Source organism: Sminthopsis crassicaudata, chromosome 4 (assembly GCF_048593235.1).
Source record: "Sminthopsis crassicaudata isolate SCR6 chromosome 4, ASM4859323v1, whole genome shotgun sequence".
Lineage (NCBI taxonomy): Eukaryota > Metazoa > Chordata > Mammalia > Dasyuromorphia > Dasyuridae > Sminthopsis > Sminthopsis crassicaudata.
This window is the reverse complement of record NC_133620.1, coordinates 246,391,303-246,418,102: the sequence shown is the minus strand read 5'-3', so window position 1 is coordinate 246,418,102 and position 26,800 is coordinate 246,391,303. Positions and strand designations below refer to the sequence as shown.

General features: G+C 32.7%; 1 protein-coding gene across 9 annotated transcripts in view; it reads left to right on the top strand.

Moving 5' to 3' along the window:
• Nucleotides 1-26,800, top strand: part of ADGRB3 (adhesion G protein-coupled receptor B3) — a 919,013-nt gene that overhangs the window by 349,766 nt on the left and 542,447 nt on the right. For all 9 annotated transcript variants that reach the window (XM_074310585.1, XM_074310582.1, XM_074310581.1 and 6 more), the window contains 4 exons: nt 4,204-4,368; nt 5,428-5,592; nt 16,185-16,286; nt 16,611-16,717. In XM_074310585.1, coding sequence (XP_074166686.1) covers nt 4,204-4,368; nt 5,428-5,592; nt 16,185-16,286; nt 16,611-16,717 — 539 coding nt within the window. The remainder of the gene's footprint in view (nt 1-4,203; nt 4,369-5,427; nt 5,593-16,184; nt 16,287-16,610; nt 16,718-26,800) is intronic.

The window sequence follows — 26,800 nt, the reverse complement described above, 5'->3', positions numbered from 1 at the left end:
GTGTAATGGTATCTCAGAGTTGTCTTAATTTGCATCTCTCTGATCAGTTGTGATTTGGAACACTCTTTCATATGAGTGGATATAATTTCAATTTCATCATCTGAGAATTGTCTGTTCATATCCTTTGACCATTTATCAATTGGAGAATGGTTTGATTTCTTATAAATTAGGGTCAGTTCTCTATAGATTTTGGAAATGAGACCTTTATTAGAACCTTTAACTTTAAAAATATTTTCCCAATTTGTTACTTCCCTTCTAATCTTGTTTGCATTAGTATTGTTTGTACAGAAACTTTTTAGTTTGATGTATTCAAAATCTTCTATTTTGTGATCAATAATGATCTCTAGTTCTCCTCTGGTCATAAATTCCTTCTTCCTCCACAGGTCTGAGAGGTAGACTATTCTCTGTTCCTCTAATCTATTTATGATCTCATTCTTTAAGCCTAAATCATGGACCCATTTTGATCTTATCTTGGTATATGGTGTTGTGTCTATCCATATCTAATTTCTGCCATACTAATTTCCAGTTTTCCCAACAGTTTTTTCCAAATAATGAATTTTTATCCCAAATGTTGGTATCTTTGGGTTTGTCAAAGACTAGATTGTTATAGATGTACCCTTTTTTGTCCTTTGTATCTAATCTGTTCCACTGATCGACTGGTCTATTTCTTAGCCAATACCAAATGGTTTTGGTGACTGCTGCTATATAATATAGCTTTAGATAAGGTATACCTAGACCACCTTCATGTGACTTTTTTTTTTCATTTGTTCCCTTGCGATTGTCGACCTTTTATTCTTCCATATGAATTTTGTTGTTATTTTTTCTAGGTCATTAAAATAGTTTCTTGGGAGTCTGATTGGTATAGCACTAAATAAATAGATTAGTTTAGGGAGTATTGTCATCTTTATTATATTTGCTCGGCCTATCCAAGATCACTGAATGTCTTTCCAATTATTTAAATCTGACTTTATTTTTGTGGCAAGTGTTTCGTAATTTTTCTCATATAACTCCTGACTATTCTTTGGTAGATGGATTCCCAAATATTTTATACTCTCAACATTTGTTTGGAATGGAATTTCTCTTTGTATCTCTTGCTGTTGAATTTTGTTGGTGATATGTAAGAATGCTGAGGATTTATGTGGATTTATTTTGTATCCTGCAGCTTTGCTAAAATTCTGAATTATTTCTAATAGCTTTTTAGCAGAGTCTTTGGGGTTCTCTAAGTATACCATCATGTCATCTGCAAAGAGTGATAGTTTGAGTTCCTCATTTCCTACTGCTGTTACCTATTTTGTTACAGGAAACCCAGAGCCTTTTAGATTTGGACTACATAGGAATTGGGAGTTATACTTTTAAATGCTTTTTTTTTACTTTTTTTCTGGGGAATGGGGTGGGATGGGATGGAATATACCATTGTGTTTTGGAAAGAACAATAAGTTGATATTTAGGACATATAAGCTACCCTTATGTTTTTGAGTACTAAACACATTATTCAGTGCATTTTCCTAAAAGTTGAAGGAAAGACAATGTTTTGAAAAATATAGCCATTACCTTCTAAGGGACTATGACCTAAGAAATTCTAGTCCCAGTCTTGTCATTAACTAGCTGTGTGACCTTAGAAATGTCTTCTTAATATTATATAATTTTATAAAATGAGCAATACTGATAGATGAGTACTAACTTCCCTTCCAATGTTAATACTGTATGAATCTATAGCAGAGTAGCACATTGGGGAAAAAGTTTTAGATTTGGAATCAAAGACCTGGATTTGAATCCTTATTCTATCACTATTCCTTGTTTTATGAAAAATATCTTTGGGCTTTAATTTCCCAACTATAAATTGAGGGAGCTGGACAAGGTGACTTTAAGGTCCTTGCAGTTCTCAATCTGAGTTAATGAATTCATGATGGACATTAACCTAAGGAAATTTCTAATAGTGGTATAATCTATACCTCTAAAAAATATCTATTTTAATGGTAACGATTAGTTTATACTTTCCCCTATAAAATTAACCTTTGTCAATTAATCATCCCACAATTCAAGCCCCTCTTTTCTGATGTTCAGATTTATGTGAACTATACTATTGATTAATGTAAACTATTATCCAATTCATGGTTTGGGCTTCAAGCTATTTGCGTGTGTATGTGTGTATACATATACATATTGATAGAAAGAACTGAATAAAAAAATTCATGAATGTAAAACCTCAGGCTTTTCCAAATAACATTAGTGGTGGTTTTTAATAATGTAATATATCTTTTGTCTTCCCAAGACAAATCATTCTAAAACACAAACATTTCAGCAAATAGCTGCACTTTCTTCTACTCACCCATATATTGCTAACATCAATTTTCATTATTCATCAACACATATAATGTAAATTTTCTGATACACAGTACTTTGATGACTTTTGCTTTCTTATAATGTCTCATGTCATTCTGACAACTGCAGTTCTTCCTTAATTTCTTCCTTCTTTGTGAAATGCCTCCACACCATTTTATGATTCACTTCAAACTGGAAAGCTTCCTTCAATAAGTCCATGAAATGTTACTCATTCCATTTCTATTGTTTTTTTATTAGTATTATTTCTCAGATTTCACTAGTTAAATTCTGTAATTGTGTATATACATATACACATATATATTTCTAAGTACTTTAGCAACATTTATATCTATGTTTTATCCACCTAATTAAAAAAACAAAACCTCCAGTAGGGTCAGAAGTCTCACGCTTAGTACATAGTATAGTATTAATAATATGGAAAAGACAAATGTTGACTTAGTAAGAAAAACATTTTTAAAGTTCATTTTTAATTAAACCTATTATAATAAAGAAATAGAAATTCTTAAGTTGTTTCTTTCCAAATGCTAATATAGAAGAAGCTATGTCTTCTGCCAAATAGATTGCATAGATAAGATTGTATCAAGCATTTTAAATAATTTTTGTGTAAATTCTATTAACATGATCTTATTAAAATGTCATTTTATGATTTTTTTTATTTCATAAAGCATTTTTCAAAGTGGAGATATGTATCTATTAAGCAAGTTTCTGTTTGATATATGTAGGCCATTATATTGTCCTTATGGAATTTAAAAATATTTTTCATATTCTTTCTAATTCTATTGTTTTTTACTAGGTTTCATAGGAATTTTTATAGATTCTGCTGAATTGCAAGAATATTCTCTTTGTTCATTGATAAGGAAGCAAGAGTAAAATGTAGCTAGAGAAAGTATAGAAGTACTCTAGAAATTATAGTCAGTGTCATTAATTTGTGATTCTTTTTAAATCTTCAAGCTTAAAAAAAAAACTTCCCTCTGTATTTTTCTGAATGTATTGTTTTGTTATGTATGTGACATCTTTCATACATATATATTTTTATATAAAGGTGAAGAGAGCCAGAACTCTGGAGAAGTATACTGAAAACAAGCTGTTAACTCAGTGGAATTGATGAGATGATGGTTCTCTAGTTCACATATATATTTAGTACTTAGTATGGTGATGCAATGGTTCTCTAGATCACACATATTCAGTATGCTATAATGATGTAATTGTTCCTTAGTACAATTATATAAGGGCTGAGAAGAACTGGAAATGAGACATTCTGTTTTTGACCAGCCTTGTGGTGGCTCTCCTTCTTTCATCACTTCTCCATTAAGACCAAGAACGCAGGCTCATCCGAGAACCTCCAGAAAACTAACCCAAACATTACATACAAAATCTAAGATGATAACAGTGAGCACAAGGAAATGCTAAAAAAAAAAAAAGATTAAAAGTAGAACCCTAATATATAGCAGCAATAACCTATGAACACTGGTTTTAATGTGTATAATGTGCATATACACATAAAAATTAATATATGGCCTTTATTTTTCACTGTAGAAAGTACTCTAAGGACAGAAGATCAGAAGATCTAGATTCAAATTCCAGATTAACCACTTTCTGGTGTTCTGCCTTTGGTCAAGTCATTTATTCTCTTTCAGAATCCATAAAATGAGACTATTAATACATTCTAATTTCACAAATTTGTTATGAAGCTTAAATTAAATATGTGAAAAAATTTGAATAAGTTAATGAATCATTACTAATTTGAAATGTTTTTCTTTGCTTTCATCTTCAAAGGGACTACTTGCATGATGTATTTTGCATCAAAGTTTTCATTCTATAAGTTCTTTTTCCATATATCTCTGTTTCTGCTTTTGCTAGTTGATGGACAATGGCAGGAATGGAGTTCCTGGAGTCAATGTTCTGTAACATGCTCCAATGGCACACAGCAGAGAAGCCGGCAATGTACTGCAGCTGCTCATGGTGGTTCTGAATGCAGAGGTCCTTGGGCAGAGAGTAGAGAGTGCTATAACCCAGACTGTACAGGTAAGACAAGAGACACCAGAAATAGATCCTACTGCCATATACAGATGCCCTAGAATCCTCCATATACTCAAGTCCTAGAGTTTAGAGATTATGAATGTTATGAGAAAATGTTACAAAAATATCCTTGTAATTTAATCAATCTATCAACAAGCATTTCTTAACTACTTATCCATGTCAATCACTGTAATAAGTTCATGGGTTATAAAGAATGGGAAAAAAAAAAAAAAACATAATCTCAGCCCTAAAAGAGTTTAAATTCTAATGAGAAAAACAGTATATAGACAACAATGTACATATAAATTATATATAGTATAAAGAGGTGCTAAGCTCAAAGAAAGGTCACTAGCAATATTTGGGACTAAATTCCCTCATGTTTTATTATGACAAAGTTGAGGATTTGTAAGTCATGTTATAGGAAGATTGAGTATAAAATAATTAACGAATGACAATTAATTAGGGTTCTACTATTCAGTATTTCTTTTGGTTCATTTCCTATTGTGAATAATATTAGATATACCTTTAACTAGTCTGAGAAAGGTAGCTAAACATATCTCAAAATACATATTACAAATATTACAGATATGACCTAATAAGAACATCAATGCATATTTCAATTGCTTAATGATTCATGATTTAATCAATGTAAGCATTCCCTTAACTGATACAGACTATAACCCATGTATATCTTATGGACAAACTTCATGAGTTGCTATGGATAAAAAAATAACTACTGCCTGTTTAACAAATCTTCTGGTAATGCTTCTTTTCAAACCTTCCTATAAACTGATTTTTGCATGAAAGCATTATAGCCTGTCACTGTACCTGGACTTCTAACTCTTTAGGCTTCCTAAGAACTACTAGGCCTTGTGTTATCTTGACACTCAAAAACCCAATCAAGACTATGTCCTCACTATGATGAGATTTTAGAGGAAAACTTTTGTGGAAGAGCAGCACTATTTATATTGCTTAATACAAAATGAAAATATTCCATTCTAATATTAAGCTTCCTTCAATAGTATACAATGGACTTGCTACAATTTCTTCTGTTATCTACTCCAGCAAATGGCCAATGGAATCAATGGGGTCACTGGAGTGGATGTTCCAAGTCATGTGATGGTGGATGGGAAAGGAGAATAAGGATCTGCCAAGGTGCAGCAGTAACAGGACAACAATGTGAAGGAACGGGCGAAGAGGTCAGAAGATGCAGTGAGCAAAGATGCCCAGGTGAGAGTTTTCTGTGGTTATCACACTTATATAGAATATTGGAGGAGTAGTACAGATTAGAATGGACTAGAAGAGATAAAATCAGAGGAACAAAACCTTAAAAGCAACTTAACCTTATCTTTTATAAATTTCTTTGCTATTACGTTTATTTATATTAATTAACAATAGAAAGATTTTCTTAACTGAATAGACAGCTCAGTTTTTAAAATTGCTGGAAGATTTTCATTTATTTATTTCTACTATATATATGTACTATTCCTTGGTATGTCATAAAATATCTCTATACTTTGTTTAGCTCTGTCCAACTTGATAAAATGTGATATAGGTGATAGTGTATTAAGTGTAGTATTTGTATTGATGTGAGTTCAAATCCAGTTTCAGATAGTTAAGAGCTTTGTAACCTTGGGCAAGGCACTTAACATCGGTCAGAATCAGTTTTCTCATCTGTAAAGTGGGAATAATAATAGCACCTACTTCACCGGATTGTTGTGAAGATAACTAATATTTACCAAGTACTTCACACACCTTAAAGTGCTTCATAAATGCTAGCAATTATTACTTGAAATTATTTATGCCAATAAAATGATATAATCTTAATCTATTTTATGATTTTTTTTACTAAAGTACAAACACATTTTAGACTTATACAATATAATTTAAGTCAGACATAATGACACATGTCTTTCTAAAAGAGAGATAGTATACTTTTATAGGGTAGACTATTATATACATTGTCAAAGACAATTTTTGTATCAGATGTTTTTGCTTAATTGTTTTTTCAAAACCTGGTTTAATTTCAATTAAATGAGTATAATTAAAAACAAAAGTCATGAATGAAAAACATTAATGTAAAAACATAAAAGGCAACATGACATAATATAGGAATATGCTTTTACTCAGAATACCTAGCTTTAAATTCCAATTGTAATAGTTGTTATTATCTGTATAATGGCCAACTCCTTTGGGTCCTGTTTTGGTCATTTGTATAATAAAATATAAAACCTAAGTATAAGATCCCAGTGTAAGATCAAATAGGAAACAAGCATTTATTAATTGCCTACTAAACACTTAACAAATATTTTATTCTAATGCCAGCCCCAGGAGACAAGTACTATTCCCATTGTACAATTAAGGAAACTGAAAAATATAGGCATTAAGTGACTGACTTGCCCATGGTCAGATTGCTCCTAACTGTCTGATATCAAATTTAGATTCACATTTTTTGAATCCAGATCCAGTTCTCTATCCACGTGCCACCTAACTGCTTTATAAACTGTAAAACATGAGATAAATGATGGCTATTATAAATGATAGAAGACAGCATGGTGTAATAGAAAATATTTTGTATTTGGAATCTTCAAAGCTATGAGTCTGAATCCCACTTATAAAAGCTGCTAATGTCATGACCAGGAGAAAATCATTTCATATTTATGAATCTCAATTTTTTTGTACATTTCAACCTCAACTGACTCATTTTAAATATAAAGAAAATAAGATACATATTGCCTATCTTACAAAATTGTTGTCAGATCAAATGAGAAAATTTGAGATGGACACAAATTTCTTTTTTCTTTATTAAGTAGGCATAGGAGGATTTACATCACTTTAAAATCATAAATTCAAATCTTAATTACCATAGGAAATACCTAATTCTAAATTTTTAATAGAATGACGAATCTTTCCTATATAGATATGTATTTAGGCCAAACTCTTTTGCGTGGTTGTAGATTTTATTGAGGAGAGATTACAATTTCCTGGGTTTGGTATACTATGTGCAATACCACTCACAAAAAGGAGCATCGGGGGGGAAAAAAAAAAAAAACATACCATACTTAGAGAACACAGAGGACATAAAAAGACAAAAGGGGAATATACTTCATTATCAGCCCTGTACTTCAAAGGCTACTTGAATAACAATGTATAGGGGTTTTCTGGATAAGGGAATAGAAAGGGGAGTCCTAATTTAATAATTAGTTATTAATATAAGAGAGAAATAAAAACTTTTCTTACCTGTGAAATTTCTCATAAAATCTCTCACATTCTACTAGAAACTCAACTCACATGATGGAGTCAATACTTAATATTTCTCTTCTTTTGTAGATTTTCTAAAACATGTCAACCTCTTTCAATATAGACAATATTTTATATGGGGTTAAAGATAAATTTTTGAATTTGTATTCCCAGCATTTAGCATAGTGTCTGGCATATAATTGGACTTCATAATTAACTTGTTTTAAAAAAAAAAGTAATAAATGCTATTTTGTATAGATATTGGAAAAGAAGCAGTGCATTTGTTCAAAATAGGAACAAATTCCTAGGAAGAACTGAGATTAACATAGCTTTTCCCAGGTCATAAGTTTTAGTTATGAAAAATATCCTTCCTGCAATACTTTGTTGAGGATGTGTTCATAGAAAAAAAGCAAAGAATGTTACATTTTTCCCTTTCTAAATGAAAAAAAAAATTAGATATTTATTTTATCTTGTGAGAATTTTCATTAGAACTATAGATATGATTAAATGTTAATGTTTTGATAGTTGGAGCTATATGAACCAATCTCTCAAAGATTCTCTCAAAGAATCTCTCAATTTCTCAAAAAAAAAAAAAAAAAAAAAAAAAAAAGATCTCAGAGATTTCTTTACATTGTCCTTTGAAACTACATTTGTAGCCACAGCAGTAAAATGGTACTGCTTGAAAACAGATTTTCAAAGATTGCCACCTGCTGTTAGTAAAATACTTTACAAATTTACTTACAAGGAAAATGCTCTCAAGGCATAATAACTACTAGATTTGTTTAAAAGCTTGCATCATTCAAGGCAAGCAGTACTAATAAGAGGTCTTGAGAAATACAACTTATAACACCATTCATTTATTTCTTGAGGTGCTAATCTCGACATTTTCTTTTCTCTGACTTCTATAATTATGGGGAAACAACCACAAATCACTTTCAGGTATGTAAATAACTTATTTTCACAATTAAACTGAATTATATATTTCTGTAAGTAATATGTAAAAGAGATCCAGTTGCCATGAATGTGGAAGTAGGTATTCTCTTAGTAATTTCTTTTGAAAGTATCTGAAATGTGTTCATTTCTATAGACAGGAATCAGAGAAAGAAAGACCAAAAAAAAAAAAGATGTAATAGTTCATAATATATTTACATCTGAGGGATATGAAAGGTCTTGATGACAAATTAAAGATAGTTTTTCTGTTTTAGTTCCTTCTTTTGTGTATCAGTGAAAATGGAGTAGAAAACATGGTAAATGGAAATGAAATGTGTATTCTGTTCTTAATTTTCAGAGATAATGGTAGCAAAGTTTCTTCTCAACACTACAGACTTTTAAAAGAACAAATTATTTCAAGACATTTTTGATTTGCATAATCAACTACAATGGTTGCTCCTTTACCTTAGCATGGTTGACAATAATATTTGGTAATGCTGAAATATGATTTCAAAAGATATAATTTTATTCCAAAATTATTTTCAAAAGATTTAAATGGGAAAAAATTATAAAGCTCCACAAATGAGTTTATAAGATGTTTTCTGTTTTTTTTTAAACCACTAGCAAAATTTCAACCTTTTTTTTTTTTTAAGTAATTGGGGTTAAGTGACTTGCCCAGGGTCACACAGCTGGGAAGTGTTAAGTGTTTGAGGCCAGATTTGAACTCAGGTCCTCCCCTATCCACTGCACCACCTAGTTGCACCTAATTTCAACATTTTTTAATGGAACATATTTTTCTTGTTTTATTATTTGTACAATCTTATGTTTCTTAACACTTTTCCCAATAAAAGCTTGCATTACTGTATTTATATTTATGCCTCTCTTATTTTGGATATAGAACAAATCCATCAAGTGTGCTAAGAACTGTTCCAGTTTAAATAAAAAGAAACATAACATACACATAGTTTTGACTTAATAATTAATCAAATTGAGGGTAGCTACATGGGTCAGCAGAGCAATGGCTCTGAAGTCAGGAGGACCAGAGTTCAAATCCTGCTTCAGACACGTGATACTTCCTAGCTGTGACTCTGAGCAAGTTACTTAAATCGAATTGCCTCAGTAAATAATAGTAATAATAATTGGGTACAATTATGATTAATAATTAATCAAATTGATGATAAAGCATCTTTTTTTCCATTCCTAAGATGCATATTTATTATAAACTGCTACATCATGCTTTTTGATCCCCAACCATGATTCCAGTTTATAGAAATGAGTATAGTTAGAATATATTACAAAGAAATTATCTAAGACATACATACTTCCAGATTCATGGAATTTTTTTCTACATATAAGTTACAGAAATATTTAATTCAGTATACTTGTAAAACAAGTTATTTACATGCCTAACAGTGATTTGTGGTTGTTCTTTCATAATATGATTTACAAATCAGAGGGAGAAAATGGTATGATTACCAACTCAAAGAAATAAATGAATGGTGTGATTAAGTTGTATTTTTTTAAATATTATTTTGCAAAAGATCTATAAAACCTCTATTCTGAACCATTTTCTCATCTCTTTCCTTTCTACCTTGGTGATTTTAATATAATAGCTAGTGGTATAATAGAAAGAAGGTTGGGTTTGAAAGTAGGAAAATTCAAAATATCCAGCAGGATGATTTCAGAAAGGCCTGGAGAGACTTACATGAATTGATGCTGAGTGAAATGAGCAGGACCAAGAGATCAGCAATAATTTTCAGCAACAATACTATATGATGATCAATTCTGATAGACGAGGCCCTTTTCAACAATGAGATGACTCAAATCACTTCCAATAGAGCAGTAATGAACTGAACCAGCTATGCCCAGAAAAAGAACTCTGGGAGTTGACTATGAACCACTACATAGAATTCCCAATCTCTCTATTTTTGTCCACTTGCATTTTGGATTTCATTCACAGGCTAATTGTACACTATTTCAAAATCCGATTCTTTTTGTACAGCAAAACAACTGTTTGGACATGTATACATATATTGTATTTAACTTATACTTTAACATATTTAACATGTATTGGTCAACCTGCCATCTGGGGGAAGGGTTGGGGGAAAGGAGGGGAAAGGTTAGAACAAAAGGTTTTGCAATTGTCAATGCTGAAAAATTACTTATGCATAAAATGTTTGCAAAAAAATAAATAAAAAAAGATAGTAGGAAAATTCCTGATTCAAATCCCAATTGTCACATTTACCTTTGTGACCTTAAGCAAATATGCTTTTTTTTTTTTTTCTTTTGAGGCAATCAGGAGTGTGACTTTCCTAGAGTTACACAGCCAGTAAGTGTCTGAGACTGGATTTGAACTCAGGTCTTACTGATTCCAAGGCTGGTGCTCTATCCTCACTGCTCCCCAAATCTTTTAAATTATCAGTTTTCTCAACTCTAAAATGAGGAAGTATATTAGGTAACTTTTAAGTTTCCTCCTATCTCTAGACTTATAGCACTATGATCTACTTTTATTGGCTAATTATTTTTAAATTAATTATGCCTATATGTGTGTGTGTGCATACACAAGTACTTATTAAGCTCCTATTATGAGCTTAAACTTTGTCCTGACCCCCCGGAAAATGTAACATTGTGTGAATACCATATCTCTCTCCTCCAAATACTTTGGCAAAGCAATACCTCATGCCTAAAATACATTGCCTACTCTTCATCTACCTCTTAGTCTCCTTGTCTTCTTTCAAGGCTCAGTTTATGTGTCAGTACCTCTGAGAAATCTGTCTGATCCATCCTTCCCAATCTTGAGTGCTTTTAGTCTTCAAATTCTTTTATATCCACATCTGTATATGTATTATATTCTCCAATGTACATTTTCTGTAGTATTAAACTGTAACCTTTTTGTCTTTCTATTCTCAGTCTAGCATAATGCTTGTACATAGTGAGCACTTAATGTCTCTTGAAGTAAAATAAATCAAATTAGTGTAAAATTAACAAGATGATATAATAAACAAACAGGTTGAAAGGAAAGAAACTTCTGCCTCATCTCCCTGCCCACCTTCATTATTGAGAGTTCTAGGAATTTTTAACAAAAAGTTTAGAATGCCTTATTTTTAAAATTCTACTTGCTTTTTGCTTCTTCAAATTTCTGCAATTTTCTGCTTATTTAAATATCTGATTTCAATAAGTGTGAGAATTTGTATTATGAATTTTATAAACTCTGAGGTACAGGGTAATGCCTTATTTTGTATGTGTATTAGAGACAAACAGATACACCCAGAGAGAGAAAAAGAAAGAAATAAAAAGAAAGAAAGAGGCAGGGAGAGATAAAAAGATTGACAGAGACACACACAGAGAGATAGAGACATACAAAGAGGAGGGAGAAGGATATCTCTTGGGGACAGCATAGTACCTTATTTATGTGTGTACAACATTTATAACACACTTTGTATTTACTGAATGTCCATTTAATGAATGAAACAGAATCATAGATTTAAAGCTGGAAGATGTCTTAAAAACCATTCAATCCAATACTCTCATTTTTCAACTGAAGAAACTAAAAGAGAGAAATAAGTGGCCCAGTGGATAGAGTGGATAGAGATTTCCTCAGTTTATATCTGGCTTCAGACACTTACTAGCTAGGTGACCTTGGGCAAGTCACTTCATTTCTGTTTGCCTCAGTTTCCTCACCTGTGAATCTGTGAAACAAACTGGAGAAGCAAATGGCAAACCACTCCAGTATTGTTGCAAAAAACAAAACAAAAGCAAATGGGGACATTAAGAGTCAGACACAACTGAGCAACAACCATGATCTCTCAAATAGTACTTGCAGAATTGGAATAGGTAACCCAGGTGTCTCCTGATACCAATTCCCTGTTTTTTTTTTTTACTATACATTATTGTTATGGTCTTTCTTCAAAGACACTCTAACTACTCATATGTGAAAATAGTGGAGTAAGTTATAAACACAGACATAGAAAAGAATTCAATGATAAGAACAATTAGTGGGCAGATATAGTATTAATGAAATTCATTTTAAATTGTCTACTTCCTTTTGCCAAGTCACCTCACATACACATTGAAAATGGAATAATAAATTATAACTCCAGGATACACAGCAAGAGAGAGACCATCTGTTGGATTAAAAATATCTGATTCAATATCCAATTGTTAGTAAGAAAAAGAGTTATTAGACAATCCTGTATATTCTTCCTAATTAAATAAACCAAATTTTATGGTCATCAGTGAGGAAGAATCACAGACAATTCATCAGGCATCAATCTGTGTTCCCGTATTTGTTGACTTTTGCTCATTGTTTGTACCTGTTGCCATGGGGATAACTATTAATGTGAATTATTCTCCCAGACTGCTCACTAAATGAAACTTTGAGAGAATTTTCAAAGCTTCAGCCCCTTGCCCTTACTTCTAAGGCAAGAGTGAAAAGCAGCTTCATTAGTTATAGTCTAATAGGGTTTGACCCCATGTAATTTGACATTATTGGGTGCCATGCTACTGCTCAGACTCAAATAAGAACATAGAACACTCATCTTTTCTTCATTGCTTAATCTTTGTTATTCTTCCATCTTGGATAGCTTATTATGTTAACAACAGATCATTTAAAAATAATAGTAGTTTAGGCTACCTTTAAAATTTTTTGAGTATTTGACAGATTTTCATGTGGAAAAGAGATTAGAATTATTTTCTTGGACCTACAGGATAAAAAGTCAAAAACAAAAAGGTAAAAACTGCAAGGGGGCAAATTTGGTTTTGAGGTTAAAAAAATTAAAACTTTCTAAGAATTAAGAATTATATGAAAATGGAATAGGCTATTTACAGAGATTGTGACTCACCCTTTATTCAATGTCTATCAGCAAAGTTTTTTATTTTCATTTGTCAGATAGTTGTTTAGACTTTTGTTGAAGGCAACATTATCAAATGGTAAGACTCCTATACTTAGAATTAAGAGACCAAAGACCATTTCCTGACTAAGCTATTTAGTGCTTTTATTGTCCCAGCTACTCTCTTCAACCTCCATTTCTTCATCTGGAAAATCAAGAGGTTGAAATAAAGAACTTTTGTGTAACATGCCCTTCTGGCAGTTACAATTACTAGTCTGCCCTAGGCCCAACAGAGTACCTTTGACCACTGACCTTTGCAGTGTCAACTCTACCCGGCTTGCCTCCTCTGAGGCCTTCAAAGGTCTCTGGCCACAATCTCTTGAATAGTAGTTTAATAACTGGAAGTGCGCTCAAGAACAGCCATGTGTAACCTTAAAAGCCTTTATTATACCTACTCACATAATGCCCTGACTTGTTGGTTCCCTAGTGAATACCTGGTCTGAAGACCCACATGCGCTCTACCAAACTCCTTACCTCTCTTGGCTATCCATCAGCCTGGCTTGGCTTGGCTACCCCAGGTTAGGGAGCCAGGTTAAAGAGCGCCAGGTTAAAGAGAGTGACTGCTGTCTGCAGTGGGCTTATAAAAAGCCTGTGAGGTCACACACACAGCCAACCAGCGAGAGAGTCGTCTACCCATTACACAGCTATCTCAATATGGCCAGGATCCCACCCACAGGGCAGTCTTATATCCACAGAGAATTCTTCTGGGCCACTCAATCTCCTGTGGTGCTGCCCATTTAAAGGGCCCTTACACTTTTGATGTCTCTTCTAAATCTAAATCTATGAGTCTATGAGTAGTTTATCTTTTAGGTCCAATCTAGTTCTGACGTTTTTTGATTCTGTGAAAAGTAGATATTGATAATCAGAGGCTCATTGAACACATATTTATGTCTAATAAGAACTTTAATCTAAATATTAGATATTTATTTCTTGCACAATATTTCAGAGCATTTAAGGATATAGCTTTCTTTTTTTTTCAATTCAAAAAGAAATCTTTTCTTTACCTTTTAGTTCATTACAGGATGAGAAGATCTATTGCTTACAATAATATATCTTCTCATCTTTTCATTAAGATTATCTTTTATATAAAAAATAGATAATATTTATATAACACCTATTATGTTCCAAGCATTGTGCTAAGCATTTTATGAATATCTCTTTTTATTTGCTCAAAAATCCTGTGAAGTATGTGCTATTATCTTAATTTTATAGATGAAGATACTGGGACAAACAAAGGTTATATGATATTCCCAAAGTCTCATAGCTAGTAAGGGTCTAAGGCTATTTATTGAATTTAGGTCTTCCTGACTCCAGACCCAGTGTTCTACCCACTGCATCATCTGGCTGACTACATCTGGAGCAGTTTTATAAAGATTTTTTTTTTAATGAGAAAATAAGCATATATGGTGGGAGTTTCTTCAGAACTATAGCTGGAAAGTGGAGAATTAATTCCATGTCAGGTTTCATTGATAGTAAGAATTGTCAAAACTGAAATGTTTTAATTTTTCCAGTAACATATGAACTCATTCACTGTGATAAGTATTTTGCAAAATCTAAAGTGCTATGTAAGCGTTAGCAATTATTCTTCTATCAAATATCTCTTTAAATATCTCATGTACCTGAAACATGGCTGGATTCCTTTTTCCACACTATATGCAAGACAGCAGCCATTTCCAATTGTAGAAGCAGAAGCCCTGTCCAAGTACAAGGGATAGCTATTTAATCTCTGTGTGTCTCTCTGTCTCAGTCTCTCTCTCTCTCTCTCTCTTACCTTTCTGTCTCTATTTCTGTCTCTCTATGTGTTTCTTTGTCTCTGTCTCTATATCTCTTCCTCCCTGTCTTTTTTTTTAAATATTTTAAAAATTCATTAATTTTTTTTCAATTTCAAATTCTCTTCCTGCCTTCCTGTCCTACTCATGAAAAAGAGAAGAAATATGATACCCATTGTACTTTTGAAAGCAAAATAATTTTTAATATTTTGTTATTTCAAATAAATATTTATTCCAAGTTCTTAAGGTTTTCAAGTATTAATTGAGTTATAGTCAAACAAATTCAGAAAGTACAAATTTAAATATATATCATACCAAAAGATGGTAGTGAAGATCTAAATCAATTAAATTATTTCTATCATAATTTTTTGGTGCTTTTTTTGGTGGGAAGGGACTTGCCATTAACAAAATTTATATTATAAAAATGTTACTATGGAATGAAATGTGAAATAACTTTGCCTCAAATTCATTAATAATGACAGATCAAATAATCTTATATAGTATAAAACTGCATACAATATTTTATATGATAGAATTTTCTGTCTTTGTAATGCATTTAAACAAAAGAATGAAAAATGAACTATGTGTCTTAAGGATTTTTATGGTTGCTATTTCTGTGTATGATCAAAAATTATTGTCAATTAATCAGGAGTCCTTATATTAAGTAATCTATCAAAACCTTAAAAACATTGTAATAATTTTTGTTTGGCTATATGTCTACAAGTCCATTTTTCATAACCAGAAAAAAATTATTTGTAACTAAAATAGTAAAGTATTTATTTGTGGCTGCAAAAGACATTGGTATGAATCAGCAATATATTATAAAATGAATTCCAAGGAGCAGAATCTCTCACAAATCAGTACGATTAAGAAAAAAGAAAGAATGTGAATGATTTCTACTGTTGCAGGAGTTGTATATGAAATTATTTATTACCACTTAAGAAAAGAATAAGTATTTTTCTCAAAATTAAGCTTCCTCTGTTTTAAATCACAGCACCTTATGAAATCTGCCCAGAGGATAATCTAATGTCGATGGTGTGGAAAAGGACTCCAGCAGGAGATATGGCATTCAACCGATGTCCTTTGAATGCCACAGGTACAGTAGAAAAAAAAAATCACTTCAAATCGACATTAATGATAAGCATAGGAAGACTCTTTTTCCTATTTATACCATTCTCCTTTTCCTGTGTTTCCTGCTGTGAATAAGATTCTTTAATAGCTAACCAGAAGTGGCAAATAGCATACTTAATGAGTTTCATGAATTGTTTTATTTGAAATTAAAACCTATGAGCTAATGAGATGAATCAGAAAATTTTGCTAAAACCATTAGAATGCTTTCAGTATAAAGAGAGTGCATTTATTTTGATGCTTTCCAGTATCCCTATTATAATGATTTTTCTCTGTTCTTTGTGACTTGTAGGCACCACTAGCAGACGCTGCTCTCTCAGTCTTCATGGAGTGGCCTTCTGGGAACAGCCAAGCTTTGCAAGATGCATTTCAAATGAATACAGACACTTGCAGCATTCAGTAGGTGCAAAGCCAGCTTTAGTACTTGCTCTGTTTATTCTTTGCTAATGATCAGTGTGTGAGAATTTAACCTTCTGTTGAGAATCACATCAAAAAAGTGTCTTTGATGAAAAAAATGCCTTTAAGAAAAAAAAAATTAGTGACAGAATATTTGATTTTTGGTTTCTATTTTATAAATCCATGTTAAATTGCTTTGTTCCCAGGGTTTTTGTGGTGGTGGTTTATTATGCCACTTAAATGAAAGAATTCCTATCTAACATAAAGAAAAAGATTTAAAAAAAAACCTGGTTAAATTTCAAAGAGAAAAATCACATATTTTTGCTGATAAAATATTTTCTTCAGAAGAAAAGGAGACACTTTTGCTTCTAGTCACCCTGAGTAATTTTATGACACTTTAAGTTCTTTATTCATTCACTAACACAGAATTGATGATAGATTTTTTTAGATATCAAATTTCTCATTGCAGTTTAATACTGAGACATGTGCAAATGACTAACCTGCAGTGTTACTGCACCAGATTACTAAGAAAATTAATTACTCATGAAAGATTACGTAGGCCAAATGTTCCAAAGATAGCCTCTCTTTTCCCACACACCATTGAATTATTCATAAAGTGTGATGCATGAATATTTTGAGGATAATTAAATTATGCTTGACATTTTACAAGCACAAGTCAGTATCATTACTTGGGATGGTTGTACATCCATAGGAGCTTCCTTCTACTAAGCATTATGAGAAATAATGCAGAATTAGAAAGTAGCCCAATCTCAATTTTGAACTTTGACAACAAGGCGTTTTAGTTAAGATGGTTTAAGGATGATTACACTTAATTTGTATTTTTTACTTTCTTGCTGTCATAAGCATGGCTAAAGACCAAGTCTTGACTAATGTATGTTTATACTTTCATTTTGAAAGCTAGTTATTTAAGCAAAGGTTCATTACTTGGTTAGAGTTCTATATGAGAAATGCTGGTTGAACTTGGCTTTATAGACTGAAGTTCAGCATTCAGTAAAATTTAAAGAATCCCATTTGTCAGTTGCAATTAATATATGAGAAGACAGCTTTCAGAATTAAAGTATAAGGAGGATGATTTATTAATTTGCTAGTGTGTTCCACAATGGAAATCTTCAAATGGCTCATCTACTAAAGTAATAGATTACTTTAATTATGATCTCTCTAGAAATGATTCCCCAATCTTGTTCTCCACACTTTTCCTGCTCAGTGATGTTCCATTCTTATGTGTTCAATGTTTGGCTAAATATCTCCACCTAGGAGCTAGTAACTGAAATTCAATATGTATAAAGTTGAATTTCTCATCTTGATCCCCAAATCTTCTTCTCTTTCTCTGTAGTGAACCCCAAGCCAAAAACTTTAGTGCAAAATTTGATTCTCTCTTTCCCCTACATATTCAATCAAGTATCAAGTCTTCTAAACACTTACTTTACAAAACCACCCAATACCTTCTACTCCTGCTGAAACTACACCAATGTATGCCCTCACTTCTCTTCTAAATCATTGGAAGAGGATGTTGTCAATATGATTACTATCCAGAGATACTGTCAGGTCAGGGATATCAACCCCCAATGTCTAGGTCCTTCAAAAAGACTGTTAGTTCCTTATTTTACCTTCTAATTTAGTATGTCTGTGAGCAACATTTTTTGTTCCCTTCTACGTATCTATATTATTTCAGTTGTTTTCTCACTAGTCTTTCTCAGTCTATCACTCATCTATCCAAAATGCTTTGTCCCACTTTCTAATCAATCCTCCCAACAAAAAGCTGTAGTGTTCTCATGCCTACTTGAACTTTCAATAGACATCAAGTGGCTATGGGATTTAAATGGAAATTTAAATTGCTTATTCTAATATTCAAGACCATTCACAATTGATCATCAAAATTTGCCAAGTCTTTATTTCTAGCCTTCTTATTGGCTGGATGTCCTTAGTCATAGAGTTAGGAAGTCGCGAGTTTAAATTCAGTTTCAGATATTTACCAATTTTTTGTTCCTGGATATAAACTTAGCCTCAGCTTCAATATTTTCATTTTAAATGAGGATAATAATAGCATTTACCTCCAAGAGAAGTTTGAATATAAAACAAGATATCAGCAAAGCACTAATGCTTAACAATTAGGTGGTATTAGTTAGGTCTAAAGTCAGGAATACATCTTCCTAAGTTCAAATGTGGCCTTAGATATTTATTAGGTGCTTATAGATCCTGGAAAGATCACATAATCCTGTTTGCCTTGATTCCTTATATGTAAAATGAAAGATAGGGAAGTGACACATTACTTCAGTATCTGTACAAAGAAAATCCCAAATGGGGTCATAAAGAATCAGAAACAATTGGAAAAAAACTGAACAACATGAAATTTAAAAGCACAATATATTATATTTCTGTTGTGATTTACATTTGCATATATCATGTCTATCCTTGGAAAGGACTCCCCATAGTATCATTTAATTATTTCAGATATTTAGGATTCATTTCAGATGTTTTCTATGAAGCCTCCTCTGAGTTCCTTACCCTTTTAATTAACAAGGACTCCTTCCTTAAATTTTTTATAGCACTTTTTCTATATCTCTTCTTTATGTATGTTACTTTTCCCCTAATATTACAATTAGTTCTTTATTTTATTTATTTTCCCTCAGGTACTATATTGTTTTGTTTTGTTTGTTTTTTGATTTGCATATTTTTTTCTTTTTTGTATTTTTGTATTTTTATTTATTTTTAATACACATTGTTTGATGAATCACATAGGGAGAAAAAATCAGAACAAAAGGGAAAAATCATGGGAAAGAGAGAAAAGCAGAATAAAGAAGTGAACATAGCATGGTTTGATTTATATTCAATCTCCTTATTTCTTTTTCTGGATGAGATGGCATTTTCTGTCCAAAGTTTATTAGGATTTCTTTGAATCATTAAACCACTGAGAAGAACCAAGTCTTTCATAGTTGATCATCACACATTCTTGCTGTTATTATATACAGTGTATTCCTGGTTCTGCTTGTTAGACTCAGCATCAGTTCATGTAAATCTTTTCAGGCCCTTCTAAAATCAGCTTGTTCATCATTTTTTTAAAGAATAATATTTCATTATCTTCATATACTATAATTTGTTCAACCATTTCCCAATTGATAGACATCCACTCATTTTCCAATTCTGTGTTACCACAAAAAGAACTGCTGAAAACATTTTTGCACATGTGAGTCCTTTTTCCTTTTTTATGATTTCCTAAGGATATAGTCACAGTAAAGGCCCAATTGGGTAAAAGGGTATGGACAGTTTTATAGCCCTTTGGGCATACAGATTGCTCTCCAGAATGGCTGGATCATTTCATAACTCCATCAACAATGCATTAGTGTCCAGTTTTTTCACATCCCCTTCAACAGTTACCTTTTCTAGTCATCTTAGCCATTCTGAGAGGTATGAGGTGGTATTTCAGAATTATTTTAATTTGAATTTTTCTAATTAATAGTGATTTAGAGCATTTTTATATAACTAAATGATTTTAATTTCATAATCTGAAAATTGTTTGTTTGTATCCTTTGACCATTTATCAACTGAAGATTGACTTGTCTTCTAAATTTGACACAGTTCTTCATATATTGCAGATATTTCTTTATCAGAAATACAGGCTGTAAAGATTTATTCCTGTCTTTATACTTCCCTTGTAATCTTGTTTCTGTTGGGTTTGTTTGTGCAAAACCTTTTTAATTTAATGTAATCAAAGTTGTCCATTTTATCTTTCATAATGTTCTCTAGTTCTTCTTTGGTCATAAATTCCTCCCTTCTCCAAAGAACTGATGAGTAAATTATTCCTTGTTCTCCTAATTTGTTTATGGTATTATCCTTTATGACCAAATCATATATTCATTTTGACTTTATTTTTGTATGAGGTATGAGATGTAGATCTATGCTGAGTTTCTTTTGCAGTATTCCCAGCAATTTTTGTTGAATTGTTGAGTTCTTATTCCAGAAGCTATAGTTTGGGGGTTTATCAAATACTGGATTGTTATTATAGGCCTTGATTATTGTGTCCTGTGTATCTTATTTGTTCCACTGCTCTGGTACTACTGTGTTTATTTGAGTCTCTCACCAAGCTCTCTTTGTTAGTCTTCATTGTTAGTCTTATGAGGTGATACTAATCACAATCTTCCATTATTTTACTTTATAAAATATTATAAATGCCATTAAATTCAAAACTCTCATTGCCCTTTATTACAATGCTTCACTTGGCAAGTTCAGTGGTATGCAAATTAACTAAGACAAAGTAAAATAATTACATTTATTGACATACAGTAAATCTTATAATATTGTGCATTTTCCAGAATTTTTTAATGTGCAATTTATTGTCCTTTGGTTGAAGTCACTTGTTTTACATAGTTTGGCATTTATTTCACAAGGTTTTGACAGTCTGTAATTTTTCACTAGCAAACTACATTTTCATCACCTTGGATTTTAAACACTCCATTTATCAAAGTCTGGCCTTAATTATGACCCATAATCTTAGAATTCCTTTTAAATCAAAAGAGTTCCCAAACTACTGAAACTTGTTTATTTGTATATCTTAGTCACATTTTTAAACCTTTGATAACATGTTGCATGGTAGAATATGGTTCTGCAATATTTCCTCCATTCGGAAACATATATAATTCTGACAGTTTTATTTCTCACTATATGAGAACATTAGAATATATTATTCACTTAATGGAGGTAAGATATACAGGCCTGGTAGAAATTTTTCTTTGAAAAAATAAACATTTTTGGTGAATATTTTGCAGCTTAATGAAAATATGAAGATCTTCTAAGCATGCCAAGCTTTCTTCTAGCAATTTTAGTATATCATGGAATTAAAAAAAAGAAAAAAAAAAAAAGAGTATCAAAGCTTCTGTTAGGAGTGGAGTCAAGATGGCGGAGAAGGCAGACGAGACTTTCTAAGATCTTTCTTACCCTCACTACCAACTATTTAATTCAGCCTCAAAAATAGTGCTTGACTGGTAAAACCCATGAAGATTAGAAGTACAATTTAATAGCCAAAGACAATCTGGAATTTCGTCAGAAAAGGTTTGTCCTGAGGGGCGGGGGAAAAAGACCAGTGGCGGACAGTGATAGAACTATGCTATCATATTGTGCAGATTGAGCTGAGGAGGCCTTTGGGGTTAGAAAAGCTACAGAAACAGATGACTCTGGCATAGGCTGATTGCTCTACTTTGCTTACAAAACAGCAGATAAGCAGAGAAATCAAAGTCACTTTAAAAAAAAAAATGCCAGAAACTATAGTCTGCCTATAGCTACCCCAAACCAGAAGTGACTCAGCACAGATCATGGCAGGGCTGTGCAGCCGCCTTCTACTGAACAAGGATTTTCCTTGGGACAGTTAAGAATCTGCAAGGCAGGGGGACACAGCCCAGGGCAACCTCTAATCTGCACAGTGGGGGGCTCAGCCTGAGGCAGTGGAACCTCCACAGCAGTAAAACTTTCACAGCAGAGACTGTGCTTCCCGGGGCAGAGACACTTCTGGTCTGTGTGTTGGGGCTATTCCCTGGTCAGCTGCTAATATCCATGGTGCCACGGGGGCTTTCCTGGGGTTGTGACACTTTCACTGTTCAGCCTCTAGCCTCAGGGCAGTCACTAGCCCCGAAGCCGGGGTTCCTCACTGGGCACTTCCACAGCCTAGGCTGTGCTAACCAGCTCTGAATCACTTCTGGTGGGGGGGAAACTCTCTTCCAGAGGACCTCATAGCTTTGCAACCTGTTCACAAGACAGCTGCTGTCCATATACCTATCCCTGTTCTGCAGAGGAAGCTGGTAACCTCCTTGCCCTGAAAGCAGACATTATAGGTTTTTAAAAATGAGTAAAAAAATGAAGGGAACGATTGCTAGCTTCTATACAGAAAGAGAGCAGGTTTGCAACCCCAAGAAACTAATAGCAAACAGTCTCCAGATAATAACCTGAAGGGGAATGTTACCTGGCCTACATCACATAACTCTCTCTTAGAAGAGACTATGAAAAACCTCAAAAGAGAGTTAGAAGAAAAATGGGGAAAGGAAAGAGAAGCTATGCAAGAGTAACAACTTCCTGAAATTTGAATTGGAAAAGATAAAGAATTCACAGGAAGTGCAGGGAAACAAAATTTGTGAATTTGAAAAGATTAAAAAATCCCTGGAAAGTAGGATTTGTGAATTGGAAAAGATAAAGAATTCCCAAGAAAGTAGAATTTGTGGATTAGAAAAAGAAAATAACTCACTAAAAAAAAAAAATTAGTGAAATGGAAAAAAAATTCCATAGAGCAAAATAACTCATTTACAAACTCATTTGGAGATATACAAAAATAAGTTTAAAAAGCGAATGAAGAAAATAACTTATTAAAAATCAGGACTGAACAAATAGAAATTAATGATTCATTGAGACACCAAGAATCATTCAAGCAAAACCCCAAAAAATGAAAAACTGGAGAAAAATGTCAAATATTTACTTGGAAAATTAACAGACCTAGAAAAATAGATCTAGGAGAGATCTGAGGATTATTGGACTTCCCGAAAATTATGATGAAAAAAAGAGCCTAGATTCTATTTTTCAGGAAATCATCAAAGAGAACTGCCCAGAGGTAATAGAATCAGAAGGTAAAATAGGCATTGAAAGAATTCATCAAACACCTTCTGAAAAAGACCCTAAAAAAAAAAAATCCACAGAATATTGTGGCCAAACTTCAAAACTATCAAACTAAGGAAAAATATTGCAAGCAGCCAGGAAAAAAAAACAATTCAAATACCGAGGTGCCACAATAAGGGTCACTCAAGATCTGGCTGCCTCAACATTGAAGGATTGAAGGGCCTGGAATCTGATAATCCGAAAGGCAAAAGAACTTGGAATGCAGCCAAGAAAACTACCCAGCTAAGTTGAGCATTTTCTTCCATAGAAGAAGATGGACATTTAATGAAACAGAGGAATTCCATTTGTTTCTAAGGGAAAAAAAACAAAAAAACAAAAAAACAAACAAACAAAAAAAAACATCTAAACAAAAAATTTGATCTCCAACCACAGGACTCAAGAGAAGCAGAAAAAGGTAAAAGGAACTCTTGAGAACTGTATTTCTGTTGTGGATATACAGAAAGTCCACATGTATAATTTGATTTTACTGATGTAACATAAAAAAAGGGAAGTAGAAATGGAAAGGGAATAGTGTCAGAAAATGGGAAAAGGGGAGATAAAAGGGAGGGCTACGTTATGCAAGTGGGGCCCATAAGTTTAATACTGGGGAAGGGGGGGGGGCAAGGAAAAAAAGCATAATCTGGGGATAATATAGTGGCAGGAAATACAGAATTAGTAATTTTAACTGTAAATGGGAATGGGATGAACTCTCCCATTAAGCAGAGGTGGATAGCACACTGGATCGAATATCAGAACCCTACAATATGTTGTTTACAGAAAACATATTTAAAGCAGGGAGATACATACGGAGTAAAGGTAAAAGGCTGGAGCAGAATCTATTATGCTTCAGGTGAAGTCAAAAAAGCAGGGGCAGCCATCCAGATCTCAGATCAAGAAAAAGAAAAAATTGATCTGATCAAAAGAGTTAAGGAAGGAAACTATATCCTGCTTAAGGGTAGCATAGACAATGAAGCAATATCAATACTAAACATATATGCACAAAGTGGTATAGCATCTAATTTCCTTTTTTTTTAATTTTATTTATAATTTTTGACAGTATTTATGCATGAGTAATTTTTTTTATACCATTATCCCTTGTATTCATTTTTCCAAATTGTCCCCTCTCTCCCTCTACTCCCTCCCATTGATGACAGGCAATCCCATACATTTCACATGTGTTACAATATAACCTATATACAATATATGTGTATAAATACCATTTTCTTGTTGAACATTAAGTATTAGTTTCCGAAGGTATAAGTAACTCAGGTAGATAAACTGTAGTGCTAACAATTTACATTCATTTCCCAGTGTTCCTTCTCTGGGTGTAGTTGTTTCTGTCCATCATTGATCAACTGGAAGTGAGTTGGATCTTCTTTATGTTGAAGATATCCACTTCCATCAGAATACATCTTCATACAACATTGAAGTGTACAGTGATCTTCTGGTTCTGCTCATTCCACTCAGCATCAGTTCATGCAAGTCTCTCCAAGTTTCTCTGTATTCCTCCTGCTGGTCATTTCTTACAGAGCAATAATATTCCATAACATTCATATACCATAATGTACCCAATAATTCTCCAATTGATGGACATCCATTCATCTTCCAGTTTCTAGCCACTATGAAAAGAGCTGCCACAAACATTTTGGCACATATAGGTCCCTTTCCCCTCCTCAGTATTTCTTTGGAATATAAGCCCAATAGCAGCAATGCTGGATTAAAGGGTATGCACATTTTGATAACTTTTTGGGCATAGTTCCAAATTGCTCTCCAGAATGGTTGGATTCTTTCACAACTCTACCAACAATGTATTAGTGTCCCAGTTTTCCCACATCCCCTCCAACATTCATCATTATTTGTTCCTGTCATCTTAGCCAATCTGACAGGTGTGTAATGGTATCTCAGAGTTGTCTTAATTTGCATCTCTCTGATCAGTTGTGATTTGGAACACTCTTTCATATGAGTGGATATAATTTCAATTTCATCATCTGAGAATTGTCTGTTCATATCCTTTGACCATTTATCAATTGGAGAATGGTTTGATTTCTTATAAATTAGGGTCAGTTCTCTATAGATTTTGGAAATGAGACTTTTATCAGAACCTTTAACTTTAAAAATTTTTTCCCAATTTGTTACTTCCCTTCTAATCTTGTTTGCATTAGTATTGTTTGTACAGAAAATTTTAATTTGATGTAATCAAAATCTTCTATTTTGTGATCAATAATGATCTCTAGTTCTCCTCTGGTCATAAATTCCTTCCTCCTCCACAGGTCTGAGAGGTAGACTATTCTCTGTTCCTCTAATCTATTTATGATCTCATTCTTTATGCCTAAATCATGGACCTATTTTGATTTTATCTTGGTATATGATGTTAAGTGTGGATCCATATCTAATTTCTGCCATAGTTTCTTGGGAGTCTTATTGGTATAGCACTAAATAAATAGATTAGTTTAGGGAGTATTGTCATCTTTATTATATGCGCTCGGCCTATCCAAGAGCACTGAATGTCTTTCCAATTATTTAAATCTGACTTTATTTTTGTGGCAAGTGTTTCATAATTTTGCTCATATAATTCCTGACTATTCTTTGGTAGATGGATTCCCAAATATTTTATACTCTCAACATTTGTTTGGAATAGAATTTCTCTTTGTATCACTTGCTGTTGCATTTTGTTGGTGATCTATAAAAATGCTGAGGATTTATGTGGATTTATTTTGTATCCTGCAGCTTTGCTAAAATTCTGAATTATTTCTAATAGCTTTTTGGCAGAGTTTTTGGGGTTCTCTAAGTATACCATCATGTCATCTGCAAAGAGTGATAGTTTGATTTCCTCATTTCCTACTCTAATTCCTTGAATCTCTTTCTTGGCTCTTATTGCCGAAGCTAGTGTTTCTAATACTATATTGAATAGTAATGGTGATAGTAGGCAACCTTGTTTCACTCCTGATCTTACTGGGAAAGGTTCCAGTTTATTTCTATTGCATGTTATGCTTACTGATGGTTGTAAATATATGCTCCTGATTATTCTAAGGAATAAGCATCTAACTTCCTAAAGGAGAAGTTAGGAGAGTTGTAAGAAGAAATAGACAGCAAAACTATAATAGGGGGAGATATTAACCTTGCCCTCTCAGAATTAGATAAATCAAACCACAAAACAAATAAGAAAGAAATTAAAGAGATAAATAGAATATTAGGAAAATTAAGTATCATAGATCTTTGGAGAAAGCTGAATGGTGATAGAAAGGAGTATACTTTATTCCCAGCAGTTTATGGAACCTATACAAAAATTAACCAAATATTAAGTCATAAAGATCTCAAAATTAAATGCAGGATGACAGAAATATTAAATGCTTTCTTTTCAAATCACAATGCAATAAAAACTACATAAGTAGTTAGGGATTAATGAGCAAAAAGTAATTGAAAACTAAATAA